The sequence below is a fragment of the Opisthorchis viverrini genome, assembly GCF_000715545.1.
Source record: "Opisthorchis viverrini unplaced genomic scaffold opera_v5_387, whole genome shotgun sequence".
Lineage (NCBI taxonomy): Eukaryota > Metazoa > Platyhelminthes > Trematoda > Opisthorchiida > Opisthorchiidae > Opisthorchis > Opisthorchis viverrini.
Genome location: NW_008752044.1, coordinates 132,111 through 150,643, shown reverse-complemented (window position 1 = coordinate 150,643; position 18,533 = coordinate 132,111). Strand labels below are relative to the sequence as shown.

Below are 18,533 nucleotides of genomic sequence, written 5' to 3'. Positions count from 1 at the left end.
ACGCTATGGAAGCACCAACGGACATGGATTCTCCGAGGGCAGGTGTTCACGACAATTTCTGTGGATGGAAAACAGAACGAAAGCTCGTGATACGACACCCAATAAGCGAGGTTGCACATCACCAATACTTACATATAAATCAATCAAACTGACAGACACCGTATACTGCAGTTATACCCGATAAATTCCTCTACTACTGAAATAAATGGTATAACCAGCGTCTTCAGGACCATATTGCGTATAGGGCAGAGTGTTTTATACAACCGTTTATCAATAGAGCGAAGTATGAAACCCAGTGGTGGCGAGCTCGGTCGCGATCATTAGCGCTATCTGCCTAGATAGGAATTTCGAGACAGGACAAAATACTCACGCATACATACACAATTTTGTCCCTAAGGTGTATATATATATTCATATATATACATTAAACATATAAACATATATCTGCCGGCACAATTTTGTCCATAAGGTGTATATATATTCATATATATACATTAAACATATAAACACATATCTGCCGGCATACCACGATCGGCTTAGTTATCCTTTAAAAACCACCTTACAGATGCTCCATTTCTGTTTCCGAGTTCTTACGGAAAGAGAACACAAAATCCCAAGCATAGTATTTGTAAACATGTCTTGGGTCACCAGCGGCTCGGCGAAGCGAAGAATCAACTTACAATTGGAAGGATGTAGTAGTGTAACGGTGTATACTGCTGACGAGGAACGCAAGTAGTCTATAGTTTGATGTCCAAGCTCTCCCCCCACATCCGATGAACGGTGAAGGGTATTACGAAAGATTGAAAACGCCGCTCAGCGTCCATTTACTACTGTTTAATATTAAATGGACATCCATAAAAGTTCAAGATGACGCTTGGTAATCTTCACTTTACAAAGGCTCTGCACAGATGAGGAGCTTACTTCCTTATCTAAGGCCTTGAACCGTTCAATTCCAGTTTGATAGCAGTCAACTATTCAGGGAAGGGCTCTTATGCTCCCAGTGGTAGTCGTTCTCAGCATCAAACATCTCTTTCGAATGGCAATTTCAGGTGCATTTTAGCCTGGCGTCATTCAGTTCTGCTGGACGAAAGCCAGAACTGACAAATGCAACAAGTAAGAATTCACTCGAAAGCTTATCAGAACCAGTTTACGCAGATCATTTTGATTAGTTAGAGGACTTCACTGTCATTTTGTAGCATTGGACGGGTAGACGTCAGCAGGAGGCATTCAGCAATAGCTTTTCGTACATCACCAAATTGGATTATCCTCTTTTGGAGCGATTACTCTGGCTACCGCACAGAGTGAAGCTCAGTTTTCAGTCATTTGGGTTCACCAACAGAGTGACAGCATTGTAATTCCTGAATATTCGATGACTCGTGTTCGTAACCAGGGTATGCTTACCTTGAATTAGTCGCAATAAGAGCAACAACTTATTCTGGTGTTTTGGTGTGCCCAACTGGATAACCTGTGTCACGACAGAAGAACGGCCGTTTAAACAGGGCTGATGCAGACGAAAATTCTACAAACTCTCAACTGTTGTGTTTTCTCATCTCATCTAGGAGGGTCAAGGATCCCATGCCTGGCATATACTTCGAGTTCGTACAACCCAATACACTTTGCCAAACGTTTATGATGGAGAGTGGAAAAACGGCGTGCGTCATGGATTTGGAGTTTTCCACTACCCAAACGGATCCAAGTATGCGGGTTATTGGAAGGACAACATGAAGCACGGAAAAGTAAATAAAAAATGTTTTCTCTGATCTGCTGAAGCAATATTATGCCAATTTTGCCCACAGTTCACCACTGGATTTAAAGGAGATAACATATAATAGTCTAGCGGTAATTTCCTTTTTTCAGGTGATTTTTCAGGGAGATAACAGGACTTCACTAACTCAAGTGGTATTGTATCAGGTCATTTCCTTTGCGGTAAATGTAGAGCAAAGGAGAAAAAACGTTTTCCAGATCTCCTGCTCGCTTGATAAATGAACAAACTGTTCGGTCAGTGACAACAATACTGATTAGTATTGAAAATTCCTTTGCAAATGCGTGACATACTGAGTGCCTCATTGGTTATCATTTGACGTAATGGTGATGATATCCTGTATACGTATGAATTGTCCACAATATACTGGTCAAGCCTGAGAAACAATCCAAAAGCCATTTGAGTAATATGTTCTATATTATACGGTTCGTGATTTGTCACTAATACCCAATTTTTCTCCTCGGTTTCAGGTTGAAGAAGTCACTTAGGTTTGACGGTGCGATTTCTATTTGAAAAAAATTACGGTTCTCCGGCGACATCAAAAACGCTTGACGCAACAGTTTTTTTCACACAAAGATTGCAACAGAAGAAGAATTATAGGAAATATTAGAAAAATACGCTCATTTGCATACCACCTGGAACCCGGCTAAATCACTCGTTCATGATGTCCCGCAGCAGACAGCCCCATTTTTCATCTGATACGATATTTGTGATATCACGATACATTTTAAAGACGTCATACACTACTCATAAGGTTGCTGAAAACTTCTCGACAATGCACCTTCCTTTCCCGGAACGCATCGAGTAGGTGCGGTCCCCGAGATTCCGTCAACCTTCTGATGTCATTTCACTTATACTGCACAAGATTTCTGTCCCGAAGTTATCCCAGCAATCATATTTATTACCGTTGGCCAATTTGATGCCATACTCCCATGTCTCAAACCCAAGTGACGCACGCAGTTCTGATAAGGTCTATTCATACTACGCGCCTAACGATCGAGCAAACAAAACTTCCTATGGAGCAGATCATTAATCGGGTACTGCTGTGTGACCGTCCAGTACCGTCCAGTAGGCAAGGCTAATCTGTGTTGAAAGGTATAGAAGCACTCTACAGCTCTTTTATCCTTGTAGGAAATCATCAACAGTGGATATCTTTCAGGACACAAAAGAATTTCAAACTCGCAAACTTTAGGTAGAAATTGAACACTTAATTGTTCGGCACTTAACTAGGACACAGGTGATCACATTCCTCATCAGCAACTCGTATCAAAACAGTCGGTTGTTTAAGCTGCTGACCCCTGTCTACCTAATTTCCGTATTCACCGTTTTGGATATTTTAATTAAAAAAATTAGCAATTCATGCCACAAAGGTGCCCTGCTGACTTCGACCATTTTTCCTTCAACACAGTTTCGTGAATCACAACTAACCAGTATGTCAAGGTAGCCCATTCCCTTCATCTATGATCACCGGAGATGGTCTGTCCACATGGTGGTCTACTGAATGTACATCAGATTCAGCCAATAGGAATTCAGGCATTAGGTCCATTTTGGGTTAGGAGGGCACCCGAACTGGCAGATTAAGCTGGATTCTATAGTGATCACTCGTTAAAACTAACTTTTCACGCAAACGAGATTATTCTGCTAATAATGTATAATTCGGATTTAATTGGAACATAAGATTGATGGGAACTTAGAAACTTCACCCATCAGATGAGCTTCATGAGGAGCAAAACTGGTGGTGTGCTGTCGATGAGTTTTCAGCAACCTTATGAGTAGTTTATTACGCCTATAAAATATATCGCGATATCTCGAATAGCGCACCACATGAAAAATGAGGTGGTTTCGTGCAGCACATTCAGTTGAGGGGAACATCATAAACGAGGGATTCATTCGGGTTCCGGGTGAGTCTCCAGTCAAAACCAGATTAGTATGCAAATGAATGAATTAAGACAGGACGTAGTGTAAATTATGGACATAAACTGTGATATGATTCTCTTGGGAACTTTCTGTTACCTATGCTCAACAGCTTCTGAATTGATTATGTAACTCCCCTTGAATCGTACCAAATTTAATGGGTTAGGAAATTCGTTACTAAATTTTCTATCTGGTTGATTTGCCCCAACGCGTCTACCCATCATTCCAGCATCCTGTGATGCCATAATACAACATTACAGTCTAATCGAGGTCTTGAAGTCACATTCTTTCGTTAGGAACTCGAAAAGAGAACAAGCGATGTGCGATTTTGTGACCGGAACAAATAAAGTGACAGTTTTCATAGAGGAAACTACTCACAAGGTTGCTGAAAACTCTTCGACAGCCCACGACCGATTTCGCCCTTCTCGGGGCTCATCAGGTAGGCGCAGTCCCCCTAGTTTCCGTCAACCTTATGTTCTACTTGAACCCATATTGGACTGTTTTCGAGAAATACAATCATTTGCGAATCGTTTATGGTATTCTACAACTGAATGTGCTGCACACAGGCCGTGGGCTGTCGAAGGGTTTTCAGCAACCTTGTGAGTAGTTTCCTTTATGAAAATATACTGCGATATCTCGAATACCGTGCCAAATGAATCATGAGGCGGCCTGTGTGCAGCACACTTAGTTGTAGAATACCATAAACGAGAGATTCAGGTGAGTCTCTCGTGAAAACCCAATTGATTTGTAAATGATCGTATTTCTCTAACTGACAGTTTGTTCACAACAACGACACTAGGAAACGTTGGGTGATACTCTTGATCAATCATGCGGATATGTAGTCCACGTTGAGATTCGTCAGCACACCACACAAGTTTCATGCGCACAAAATTATTTCTAAATTTATTGGACAGCTGTGTTTGGTACTGTATCAAACGTTTCTGTGTTCCAAGCGTAACTGAAGGGGAGGAAGTCTTAGAGGTGTTTGGAAAACTGTGTGGGCGGGCGGCTGGGTGGTTAGCACTGTTGTCTAGAGTAGATTTTGAGTCATATTCCTCCTTTACGACATGATTGTCGGAATGCTCTAATGTGCAACCATTTTCAGGGCAACCTCATCCTAAAGGACGGCAGAGTGTTTGAAAGAGTGTTCAAAGAGGACTGTTTGATTGGACAACCGGATGACCCAGTAGTTCACGATATGGGGCAACCAGGGCTGGAGAGGTTGGACACACGTTTGCCTTTGTTCCCAGGTATGTGATTCATAACACGGTTTTTCACAGCCATCATGGTAACTATAACCCTAGCCGTGGTAAATAAGGGTAGAAGGGAATAGAATGCACTGCGGTTTTGCAATTTTGAGCGGTGAAACGTTTTCGCAGTGACCACCACACAGTTACTGGACACGCTTTATGACTAGAGGAGGGACTTTCAGATTATGAACTACGTAAGATCCTCTTGCTTTATGTACCGAAGATCCTTGCACCGCGTAAACATTTGCTATCGCTTTTGGCCGTATTGAGTCAGCTACTTACCTGTCCCGGGGTTTTTCACAATTATTGGTGAAAGGACCAGTCCACTAAGGTTGAAATGATCAGTGTTTTGAGGTATCCCGTAATAGAATTTTACCTTCTTCTGTTAAATGAATTTGCGTCAACTGCCCGTCATCGATTCTGGAAAGTGGACAAAGTTCCAACGACTGAGAGTATAATTTAGCTTATGTGACGCTAATTTGCCACGTGATTCGCAGGATAATTTCTGCTTTCAGCTTTGTGGTACCATAAGACCAAGTGAGTAGCGCTCAGCTACTGCACATATATTTCCTGACTAAAAAGCATATTGTGTCCCAACTCTAGGCTCTGGTTTCATTCTCGTGGATCGCTGGCATAAATAGTTTGTTTTTTACTTGATCATCAGGCTAGTGGCCTATCAAAAATTGGGCGTATCTGCCTCTTACACAGAAAAAGTCTGAATTTCCTTAGTTCTGAATGGAGGTGGTATTTTTGTCTTCAGGATAAAAGTTTCTAATTCACTATTAGATGCTTAGAATGAAGCCCGGTAAGTGGGGTAAGTGGAGAGTAGTACTGTTTTCCCCAAACCACACCTGAGTAACCATGACGTCAGTCACTAGTTGGACAACTTGAAGGAGGCCCAAAGTGCCGTGCGTTGTTTAACCAACTGCTGCTTTGAATAAGATACGCTACCGTGATAGTTCATACTGTAGAATTGTGAATTTTTTCAATTATTTGCCGCGCACACGGAAAAACGTATGAAAACACATGCATGTATAGTGGCTCTTCATGGTATAGACACGTAACAATGAACTAATTAGACGAATTAGTGTGTGACCCATGGCGAACAGATCACGAATTCGTCCTATTGTCTTTGGAGTTAGCAAAGTTTTTGTTTTCACTAACCAAGTCATATAGGTAGTGTTCATTCATGAAAGGCGCATTTCCATCCGGCGAAAACTTCGACACTCAAATACGATGACAATGTAGGTATCCCCAGAATACATCAGGTTCCAGATTTTTCATCTAGTGCATTCACAAGTTGTTTCTGATGGATCAACTTCTAATGTGACGGCTGTAGGTTGTTCTCTGTTCGTCTCCCTAAATGATTTTTACTGACCAGAGTTATTCAATTATTGTCCCAGAGATCACTTCTGGTGTACCGCCGGTGGAGTCCATGTTAAGCAATACGTCGGACAGCAATCTCTTGGAATACTATATCCGGCCACATCTTGCCAGTGAACACGACACTACTCAAGAACTAAAAGCAGTGAGTTGTGTACTTTTTACCACAGTTCCCACAGAGCTGCCTTATGTAAGGTTCAAATTGTAACAGTACTAATTATTTGAGAAAACATTTAGTTACATATGCCTCTTGAGGCCACAGTGTTGTATTAGGCGTTCAAAAGGCCATGAAATATCTTTTTGCTTTCCTGTGGTAAAACTTGACAGTGTACGCCAGTTGCAGAACTTTCGGTCACTTCATGGAGATTTTGTGGCGTACCGTTTGAGAAGCCTAATTTTAGAAAGCGAAGTTGACTGAAAAATTAGTTCCTGAGCTCGCAACCTACAGCAGTCAAAAGTTAAAACTGCGCATGCTGTCACGTAATCACGTCTTGGTTGGTTCTTCGGCTTTTGGGCACACTCACTCACAGGGGGAAATCTCATTTGAGAATTTCGAAATATCATGCTACCAACAAACGATTAGTAACTCAGAAGGAGAACTAGTTCATTAGTTTTGTAAGCCGTCTATTTGAGAAGTCGTCACACGAGCGATCGGTCGACACGTGACCACTTGATATGAATCCCGTGACTGAAGGATGAGTGGCGCTACATTCTTTCTTTTTTAATCAAGTTAGTCCCACGTCTGATCAGCCTCTCGCAGACGAGAGGTTGATTCTTGAGGGAGCGGATTCAAAAATTTCTGGAGTTTCGTGAGGTGCTTGCTGGCGATTTAACAGTTCATTCCGACTTTTCAACACTGACTGGCCCAAATTACAGGATGAAATGGCACTCACGGAATGTTGTTTTTGGCATTTGAACAGACTGCTTTGTTCATCCATTCTCAGGGAGTAACACGGAGTTAGCTTGAACCAACGCAAGTAATCTACGCTTTTCAATACTTTCAAAGTCTGATCATGAATAATGTCATAATTCCGGTAGCTGTAGATCTAAACACGCACTGGTATTAATCCACACAAAGGACTATGTGTACTCCAAAAAAACAAATAATGGGCTATATACCCTCGGTTTTTATCTACACAGTTCATGTGCTTTAACAAATAGCTTCATGAATATCCGAGAGAATCACTGGTTGTTTTTGGAAATAATCAAACTCAAGTTCTCACAACTTCCAAAGCGACTCATTAGTTGGAGCGAAAGCCCCAATTTTACTTGAGAAACTAAACAATCAAGAATTCTTGAAAGATTGCAAGGTATCATCGTACGTATAACTTATACTTGGTTTTACGCAGAGCACAAAGGCCTAAAAGATTTGTGACCGGAAAACCAAACTTTATGTTCAAACCTGTTCTGATATGCAGTCGCTTTTATGCTCATACACTGTGTATGGCGCTCCTGGTTACTGCTCCAAGTTATTGCAGTCCGTGGGATTCAAGTCCCAGCCGATGGGTTGCTATGACTCACTATTAAGTAACATTAACAGGTGTTAGTCGGCAATAATGATAACTGATGATGAGAGTACCTCCACTCACTCCTTTATCTACAAATAACAATAAGTAAATATTCATTCCCCACTGGATATTGGCGTTTTAAGGAAATAGGCTAACACAATAGTGAGAGTGTTCCACCGGCCTAGATGAACACTCAAACTGTAACCAGCAAACACTGAGGTAGCTTCATCATTCCCCTACTTTCCTCTGAATCCAGATGCAAAATTGCATAACAACTCATGTGGCCGCGCTGAGATGCATCTACCAGTTCTATGGTCGGCTCGGTTTGGACGAAATGCCAGACAACACAATTGTATTGAAACACTTTCAGTTTTGCCAGCTTCTCAAAGACTGTCGGTTGCACCAGCACACCAGCTTGGCTGAAATTGACAGAATCATCGGTACGTCACTCTCAAGTGTTATGACATTTTGATCTTATATCGTTATGTTTGTGTTTGACATGCTTCGGAGCAAAAGAGCCCGTACTCCGCTTTAATATCGGTCGTGGAACCAAATATCAGGAGAAAAACAACCTGAAAAAAAACAAGAAATTGATAGAACCTTGCATAAACTTTAGTACACCTGTCTCTTCTTGGTGTTTCTTTCAAGTTGACAAACTTGAAATTAGAGAGAAGCCCACGGAAGTGTTCTGTATGTTTGAGACACGTAAGTCGTAGGCCATTGTTGTTGACTAAATGATTGGTTCTACCCATTCACAAGCACTTCAGCTGGACTCTGTAAGCTTACTTCTTCTTGACATGTCACGCAACATCATCTTTCTTTCTACTTTTGCGGAACCCAGCCATTTGCCTGGACAAACCAGGCAGTGTTGCCTACAAAATAGTACCTAGAAAGGTCTTGTAAATCCTGCTTGTCGAAGATTCCATTCATCTGTCATGTTTGGACGCTTACCAAAATGGTCATACCACCGTGACTACGAATGTAGTGGGGAAGTCATGCTCAACGTGTGTGAGCTCCCAGGCAGAGGACAGCCAGCCAATTTGCTTCAAAACAGGGGCCCACCGCATTTTTGGAATACCTACTATCGCTTTTCTGGATATCTGAGCTGCCACAGATTCCACGTGCCATAAACGTATCTGATGTGAAATAAAGTAGCATTAAAATCCTTGAATCATCTTGAAGCACTAGATATGATACTTTTTGATCCAGTACCTGGGAAGTTACCCATTCGTTAAACGGATTCTACCAATAATTCTGTTCCGTTTAGGTAAGATTTATCCCTTCACAACGGAAGAAGCGGACAATGTTCGATGGCCAGATAGTCTGATTTCATTTTGTGCATTCGTCAACATCCTCGCCATTTTGGCCTGCAATTTGTGCTCACAAGTGCAGCTTTTCCAGCATAGAGGGAGGATCGAAAGAGGGTAAGTCTGTTGGATTGTTAGTTGTTCTGTAGCAGTTCCTCAGTCTTTTCTTTCCAGTCCTCAACCATAGATGATATCTCAAGAAGTGCTGTTTTATGATGACGCTGTCAATTCTCGTGAGAAGTACTACTAAAATCAACATGTTAGGATGTTGTGATCATGTGCTACTTATATCGAATCATGGTCTTTAGAGTAGTGTTTTACATCTAACGACTTGTAAAATGGTACGAGCAGTTCTATTTGTTGACCGTTGCCCATTCTCCACGAGGCTGAAGTCATGACCCATCAAAATATTGATTCGAACAGACTCCCGGGAATACTAATGTAGACCTGTTTGATGTTCACCTAAAATGAGAACCCTTATAATTAATTGTACTGACGTTATTGATTTCACCTTATTAGCAAACCAAGTGATGGACTGGCTTTTCTTCTGACTCAAGTGGTACTGCGGAGCGCATGCAACATAAGCGGACCCCTCTATGAAGACAAGCAGAAAACGCAAGAAATATTTGCGTTCAGGGAACCAACATTTCACATCTATCAATTTCTCAGCCAGTTTTATAGCAAGGTAAGCAATGAATTTTGATTGATGATGGTTCATCCAAAAGCTTTTCAAAGCCCCAAGGTGTCAGCAGTCTCAGGATCGTTCACCGAACTGAGTTTTTAGCACACCGGCTAGTATCATCGAGTGTGCAGCGGTCTTGAAAGTGCATTTGTTTTTATGGGGTCCATTCACCTAGGCTGATCTTGGCTTTTTCATTGATGCTACCGTAAGCGTTTGCACTGGCCTGTATCCTGATTGGGTGACCCAAATTGTCCCGGTCATGCAGTGATTATTATTTGCTTGGCTCCACATCAGGTCACGTTTATTTCGTCCGGTTGTCTGGTCCGACCCAAATACCCTCTTGGGCAGTGCCTGCATATGGACGATTTCTACACATCGATTGACTGAATTTGTGCGGCTGGAGACTCTTGTGCCTCTCTTTCATTTCTTCGCTCTAATCTTTCCAAGTTTCCTCCATACGAACTGAGAAAGGAATTGTGCGTGTGACAGTAAATCATCAAATTTCCAGACCAAAACACAAAAGTACCGCTGAAAATTTTTAAAACCAACTGCGTGTAACTTTCAGGCCTTTCGTTGCCTTCGTTCAAGCTTACAACTCGTTAATGAAGGCTTGATTCCAAGTTTATAGCGAACCAGTCCACCGTCCCTTTTTGGACGAAGACACCCCTCATTTCAGGTGATTTTTTGCTCTTTGTTACCTTATCAACCCTGCATGCGCTAGAGAATAATGTGAAAGATCTAATCAGACTACCGGTTACAATGGCGACACTGTCTTTGTTGACTCAGGGGAAAGTCCCAATGAGCAAGCCTTGCTCTATCCGAGTGCATCATCGTATTTTGACATGAGCTTATTCATCCTAACCAACCGATAGTCGATGTAAAAGCAGGTAAGTCTTCTAACCCACGAGGACTTTGTCGAACAGAAATGTAGTCAGACTATAAAAAGACTCACGCATGCTTGACAGCATTCTGGCTTGTCCCTATTGACGGGTTTTAAGCCTGGTTGCTTAGCGCAGAAGTTATCTGCAAGCAGATCACCGATGTTGAAGTGCGGCTAGTCAAGAAAATATCTAAATCCGTGGTTCCCGAACTACCAGTTTGTCATCCTAAGTCTCAGGAATCTCACTTGTCCAAGAAAATCTTGGTCCGAATCACCCAAACTTGCGCCGCGTTTGGGCTTTATCATCGTCCCACCGATAGAGTGGTTCAGGTTGAACAAACCAGATAGCCGCGTTGGAGCTTCATCATCATCCGACCTATAGAGTAGTTCACGATGAACAAACCAGACAAAATCTATTACTCAACTCGAGATCCTGATGAAATTCTCTTGGATCCGGTTGCTGATTGTCATTCTTTAAGTGGCAGCGTTGTGGAGCACCTAAGAATCCCAACCCTATCATAATGAAAGCCAGTTGCTCCATGGCGGAGATTGGTTTAACGGTGATCCAAGAAATACCGTATGTTGTTTGGGTCTATACTGTAGCTGTTAAGGACTGGAGAAATCTATCGATATTGGGTGAATGGCGGCCCCACTATTTCCGCCATTACTGACAGTCACGTATGTTAATGAGCCAGCGGATTAAGATGAAATCTAGATATCTCCTACAAAATCTAATAAGTACCCATCTATCCGCCATAGTGGTTTTCTTGAGTTGCCAGTAGACAAGTATTTTTGAAATTACTAAACTTTGGTGACAATGAATACTTTTTTGGAATTGGACATCAATAGAGGAACGCTTTGCAAAATCAAGAACAGCATTAATTCGATTTGTGCAGGGGTATTGGTAGTGGTAATCCTGATTTATCTTTGTAATTTTTTCCCATCCGTCTATTCCATACAGTAAAATTGCCTGTTTATTTCCTTTTAGCCAACTAATCCGGGTTCAACGATTAAAATGCGACAATTTCTATTCATGTTAAAAGTAAGTTATGAGTGTTATGAGATCCACCTGTCGTCTCTGGTTTCTGTAGTATTACACATACAAAATACTAATCGTAAAGGCGACCAGACTGTCGATTGAAGGATGTGTTACCACTGAATCTCCCCTGGATGAGATAAGTTTCGATGCGTTTGGACGGTGTATGTTTTATTCCTGGAAGTCATGACATTGTTCCGATACCTGGCTTCACTGAGAATTGTGTTTCCGGTGTGAGTGCTCAAGTTGTAGAATTCGGTGTCGTTGTGATTTATTTCAAGTAAAGAGTTTCTGGTTCGTCGGACGTACGAGTTCACACTCCCATAACATCATCTTTCTAATAAAACGAAAAATGATATTCCGTCTGGGTTAGCTACATTTGAATGCAGCGAAAAATGTTTGAAAGTAATTTTTTCCAACCGGAGACAGCGAGTAAAAGAAGCGAGAAGTAGAAATTTCCTGCATGACTTTGGTGAAAGCTCGCAAAGTAAAAGATAGAAGAATGATGGAAACAGCGCAGGTTTATAGCTAATTGGATGATTTTGAAGTCGGAATACGAAATAATCACTAGAAGAGCCATTCAGTGGTAAAGTACATGATTTGTACAGACTAGTTGTTGAAGGATGATTGGCGCCATATCTTTTTCATGTACGTGGTAATCACACTGCTGACCAAATCCTCTTGGTCGAATGCACACTTTCCAACTACTAACTGGAGCGTTACAAGTTCCAATAACCCTGGAGACCCAAGGAATGCCCTGGTAGTGATTCTAGGCAAAATGTCACAACTGTGCATTGCTCGTCAGCTTCTCAGCATATACTGAGTCACAATGCGGAGCTTAATCTCACCTGAAGCAACCTACCCTTTGGAAACGAGTTAATGCATTAAAATTGAGAACCGTCAGGGTAGAGAGCACGGAGCAGTAGCGGACAATATGAAATGAATATCAACAAGCGGATGAAAACCAGGCTACTTGGCCGCACAATGCTCTTAGCTGCAAAACCTTTTTAAGCTGAAATGTTGCATTTTGTTGCGTATGTTGATGCACCAAAAACCATCCAAATCTACGTTAATATTTTTGCAACTTACCAGATTTCATTGTCCTTCTAGCGAAAAAATTCCGGTGGAATACTTTTCTAGCATCATTGGGACCTTGGGTGTCTAGAGGGGCTGGAAAAGTTGGAGGCGGTTAAACTCAATTGTCTCTCTGTTTTAGTCCATCAGGGACACGTCGGAGATTTTGAAAATTCATTAACATTGTGCGAATGCTGAGCGCCGAGGAAAACTTAATACAACTGTCCAAAACATGACGCCAAAGACAGGGTGAGATATAACGGTATTATGCTTACTCCATGCATCAGCTATAATTCGGAATGGTTCACTAACATGCCTTAATGTATCTTTGGTATACCCAAGGTTAGACATCGGGATCTGTGACTAGCTGACTGCAATGGTGACCTCAGTATTTCCACGGGTGCACACATTACCTACTAATGTGGTGTACCAAATTACCAAGATGGACAGTGAGGATTACGTAAGGATCTACCGAGAGAGCTTCCACAAGATCCTTGTAATTGTGGGCGAGGTCGAAGGTTGGCCGCTGTATTTATCGGTGTGCATTGGAATGTCTGTAGATGTGTCTGGTTCTATTTACGGTCCTTATTCTGTGCCCCTGATCTGTGGTTCGGAGTTTATGTAATAATCGATCTTGGTAATGGAAGGCCAGTCGAACTCGATTGACCCCAGAGAACGGGAGCTCATCTGTTTCATCAATAAAGTAGTATATAGACACAATCTGGATTAATCTACATTTACTGCGTACATTCCAATAAACGCTTTTTCAGGACTACCAGCTTTTGGACGCGAAGTTGACTACAAAGGACGTTGTGGAGCTACTTTGCGCTAGCAACCCCGCAGCAGGTCCTCCGACCGAATGTAATCTCGAGGTTGAAGTGAGTTCTCTACTTTTACGCACTTTGGGGATTTGAGCAACGAGCGAATCTAAATGTAAAACGACCCACATAAGTGAGTGCGCTGAGCTATGGTGTTTACCTCCTTGCCTTAATACAGTGATATAAATGAAAGTTGCATTTATGCTCTTTGCAAATCAGAAAAAATGCACAAAATAAAAGCACATAAATTAGCGAGGTATAGGAGTAAAGAAAGCGTTTAGAAGTACGAGATTTTTCAAAAGAAACGCTATCGGCTCTGTAGAATGCCTCAGAGATGTGACTACCACATTGCCTGAATTCCCTTAGATTTCCGATAGCCAGAGTAAACACAACATACGAGATGTTGGCGAGTCATTCAAACTGCCCGGCTAGATTACTACTCCGTTGAGTGGCCGGGAGCAATCTTGTGCAATCTTGTTACGCCAGGCAGCACATATATTCAGCGTAGAAGGGTCACGTCTGCTACGATAAACGTTGCAAATACGGGCAAGGGGAGTGTCGGAATTATGAATTCCGGGCAATACAACATTCACCTTCACTAAGTGATTCACATAGAAAAGCGTATGAAACGAATGATTATGAGTAGAGGTAAGAACTCCGCGAAATCGATATTTTGCAGTATTAGTCACTTGTATCAATCGTTGTATTTTTCGAGTATGACATCATGCTTTTCGGGAAAGACTTCCGCGAATGAATGAGTTTTCGTGCATAGTGCAAGTCGGTAGCGCCCGGACAAATCAACTATTACTACTATTATTGTTAATAGTGTATTCCAAATCAGATCATCAATATTGCTGGCGATTTTAAAACCCAAAAAATTCAATTGGACACCTGACTGAAGTACACTTATGGTTGACTTCGAATACCAAAACGTGTTAAAGTGATTTAGATTTATAAACTACACGCTCCAAATATTTCTTTCAATGGAAAGCCATTGATAATTCACATAAATCAGGCTATAGAATAATTTGCCTACGTTGCGGCTTGACATCTATCCGTTTAAATATGCGCTATTTGGAAGCCGAAAAACCCGAAAACTATTTGCATTACTGGATACTGTGTTATATCCATTATGACTTGTCCAGCAAAATGAAATAAAGATGATCATAAACTAGAGATTTAGCTAATAACTAATTGAGTCATCCATGAAGACTTAACTGGTGAGCAAATGAATGCATTTCGAGCATTGAATGAATTTTTTTGGTAGAGGCTCCTTTAATCATAGTGCTTCAAGCATCTTAGGTCGATTTAGAGAACGGGTTGTGAGGTGTCCCGACAAACTCCCGTATATTTCGAAACGAGTCTGCTGGATGGACCGAATGCAACCTAGTTTTGTCGTGCTGAAGCGTGAAAAGCAACCACAGTACACCGGAAACATTTTTAACACTTGGTTTTTCTGGTTAACATTTTGCCTTCAGCGAAAATGACTACCCTCACAGTTCCATAGTCACTGCTTTCCCGCTAAGCAGACTTATAAATACATCGCCTGTTCATGCATTCTCCCGCGGCAAGATGCTATAAGTAGCAGACTGTTCTCTTTTTTGAGAAACCTGCTCCTATAGTTAAGTCTTCCGCCTGAACTATAGCCGGAGCGTATCAAGAAGAGTGGGATGTTTCATAACAGATTCAGTTATTCAGTGATGTTCAGTTCACCTAGTTGCCAGCCGGATCAATGTTGTCTTCGCTGAAGCTTAGAAAACTGTACCTTTAAGCAGCTAAATTCAATGAGCTCACCACTTTTGGCACTCCGCTTTAAGGTCTTTCCTGAAAATTCCCTTTAGAATTAAGGGTACGAAAAAATAAACATAGTCCTATGGAGATGGGTTGAGTGGGCAAAATGCCTACTCAGAGACATTGTCTTCAGATGGCGGTGGATTTCACTCACTTGATACGCACAGTCAATCAATTCTGACTCATGAAGTTGCAGATAAATGTTAAATAAGATAAATTGTTAAAACGTTGGTGGTGATGGTTCAATTTGACAACAAAGCCTGAAGACAGTATACCTAATGGAATCTGACGGTGGTTCAAAGCAATTCACTTTGTTCCAGGCTAGTTTTTCGGACAGTCTCCCCACGTGGTATGATACCAACTGAATTCTTGTACATCCTGTCGTGGTTCAAAAACGCTGGGGTTGGAATTTCAGTCCCACATAAAATCCAAAGTTACCTTGCAAGTCCACGCAATGTCCTCGGCTTAAACAGTAACGCTTATCGTCCACTGCCCCATTAGTCATCAACTTCGCTGGAACCTACTTACCGGCAACAATGACCTGGCACATCTCAACTTTCTGGGTTACTTCCGTTTTAAGGGTTAAATGACTAATTTCAGTACCCTCACTCCCACTCACGCAATCTTTTCATTATCCCCAAGTTATTTCTTTTCGAATCACTCATCAAATTGAAAGTTTTTGTTCTGACACTTGTCGCTCACTGGCAATGTCACTGCTAAAATTCCCCTTTGTTGTTTGTCAACTGCACATTCCAAATTCCGACCTGGGTGCTAAAAGTCGTACCCTGAGCGACTCTAGTGTCCACAGTTTTGACTGACTAGTCTAATGTTTACGGATAAAACAGGCTTGTGAATGTCATACCTACAACATTCACTGGACAAACGTCCAGTTCAAAGGCCATATTCTGGTCACAGTCTAAAGTGCCAAGTGAACACGGGTGAACGTTCTAATGGATCTATTTGAGCTCCAATCAAAGAAATTGCTCTATATTGCTATATAGCTGCTTTGATAAAAATAGTTCTAATTATTTGGCATTTTTCACGTAAGAACGGCGAACTTCGGCTCTTTCACCATACAAATGACGTCTTCTTCTCAGGAGACAAACAGAAAATCTAGTTTAGCACCAGCAAAGACGAGACAGAAAAGCCCTGTATTTGTGTGGCCTATAAAAGTCCTCACTGAAAAAAGAAACATTGGAAAACTGATTCGTCCTGTGACGGTAGATGGTTATCTCAAAGCAAACGATCAAGTAGTTATATAAGTCAGAGAAACTAGCGATTAACCTGCTAATCAGCAAATACGGAACAGGCAAATACAAAGTTGTTTTCATGGAACTTTTAGGCCAGCATGAGTGTTCGACTGATCGGTATCCTGGACCCAAGTTCTTCGTTGGTTTGGATCAAGAGGAGAGGCAGAATAAAGGGCAATCAAGACAAAGCCGTTTGCTTTTTCTCTTGAACCGGAACCTATAATTCAATGGTCAGTATGTCCACCAGCTCGTATTCCGATTGTTCTTAGCTTGTAGTGTTTGTTTCATTTTTCTAAGAGAAAACCGGTGTTCACAATATGTTTTTAGTCAAGCGTGCTGGAACAAAATCACACTGTCGCTGGTATGTAATTGGAAGTAGTCAATCTGCTCTGTGAAAAGTGTCCTCAAGGACAGACTGTTTTATGCATTTATTTTCTATTCGGGAAACCTAAGCCAAAGAAGGTGACTATAAATTTTGTTTAGTACACATTTAGCGCTTTCGGAAGAGAGAAGTAGTTCAGTTACGTTGAACGTTTGGCTGTTTTTTGTACCGAAGGAGAAGAGTACGGTTAAATTGCATATACTGTTTTGTTGTATAGCTAACGTTCTTCGACTTCTTCGAGGCGCTGGTTCAGTGTGCTACTCACACGCGAGCAGAAGAGCCTCCTACAGAACAACCTCCAGAAGTTAATGAAGAGATAGAGCCCACAGAGGCTGTTCCAAAAGATGAGGGCACATCAGCTCAAAAGGGTAAGACATTTAACGGCACACAGAAAATTTCCCTTCGATACCTTCTTCCGATGTTCACTTGCCGTGCGGATACCACTTCAGTGAGGGACTTGAAACTTGAGGGATGTTTGATATGCACGTCGGTAGATGGGTTTGATCGCCACACTAAGTGACGTGTACGAAGTTGGCGAAGTATTTTTTTTTGAACATTGAGTATTCCCTCAACCAGGGAACGCCGGTAGCCACGCGCATGTACGCTTTGTTGTTCAAAACACTCTCGACCCGTAGAGTCCCCTTCAAGTGTATTCATTGACAATAATGCATTAATAGTGAATCATGGTGTCTAAATGCTTCATGACCGTGAGACATTCATAATCAGAGTGCCTATAACTTGGATCAGCATCGGAAACATTCATGCATAATGTCACTCTACGACGTCATTGAAAACATCAGCAAACATGACTCCAAGACAGACAAATCTGTGCGACTAGGAAGCTACAGAATGTTTGCCACTAGAAACGATTATGTGCCACAACATGTAGGCTTCGGAGCCATGTATAGAAAGGCCAAAGTGGACCCTTAGCAGAAAAGCGGAAATATCCTACAGCCCACAGTTTGATACTCGTGTTGCCGTGTCCTACCGCAAACCCTTCACTAACAAGGATTCGGAGTGGACTTATTAATTTGCGTCGTAAAACGGTAGTTTGGCCTGTGCAGTGTATGTTCCAAATACCTACAATGGTCGGTCTGTCTGCTTCTCCAGTGATTCTAATTCGTTAATAAGTAATCAATCCCGGGGGATTTCGTTGAAAACACGCTTCAGGAGGCTGAGTTTTGCGATGCGTTAAGGCATCGATGAATAAGCTGCTAAACAAGTTTAAGATCCTCTGTTTGGAGTGACCGATTTTTACAGTCAAGGAGTAGGCCTGCTTCAACGGTAATCTGTCATTCCCGGCCCTTCTTTTTTCGTTGGATTCATTTCTGCCGACACGAATGACGCAGAGTGGAAAACACTATCCACGCTCCGAAATTGCGTGTGCTGACTATACCATCCACTAAGATTAAGGCTTTTGAAGATGTCAAAATATGAATACTAACCAACAAGCTGAAACACCTGTACGGGGAGCTGAAAACGCTAAAAATAACTTG

The 18,533-nt window shown here is 41.8% G+C and overlaps 1 protein-coding gene across 1 annotated transcript; it reads left to right on the top strand.

Moving 5' to 3' along the window:
- Positions 1–5: 5 nt before the first annotated feature.
- Positions 6–17,557, top strand: T265_10597 (hypothetical protein; the record flags this gene model as incomplete). The annotated part of the gene is made up of 10 exons (XM_009177016.1): positions 6–86; positions 1,560–1,736; positions 4,041–4,229; positions 4,782–4,926; positions 6,330–6,454; positions 8,074–8,257; positions 9,085–9,241; positions 9,644–9,809; positions 13,567–13,674; positions 17,255–17,557. 10 exons carry the CDS (start codon positions 6–8, stop codon positions 17,555–17,557), a joined length of 1,635 nt encoding a protein of 544 aa, XP_009175280.1.
- Between the last annotated feature and the right edge of the window lie 976 nt (positions 17,558–18,533).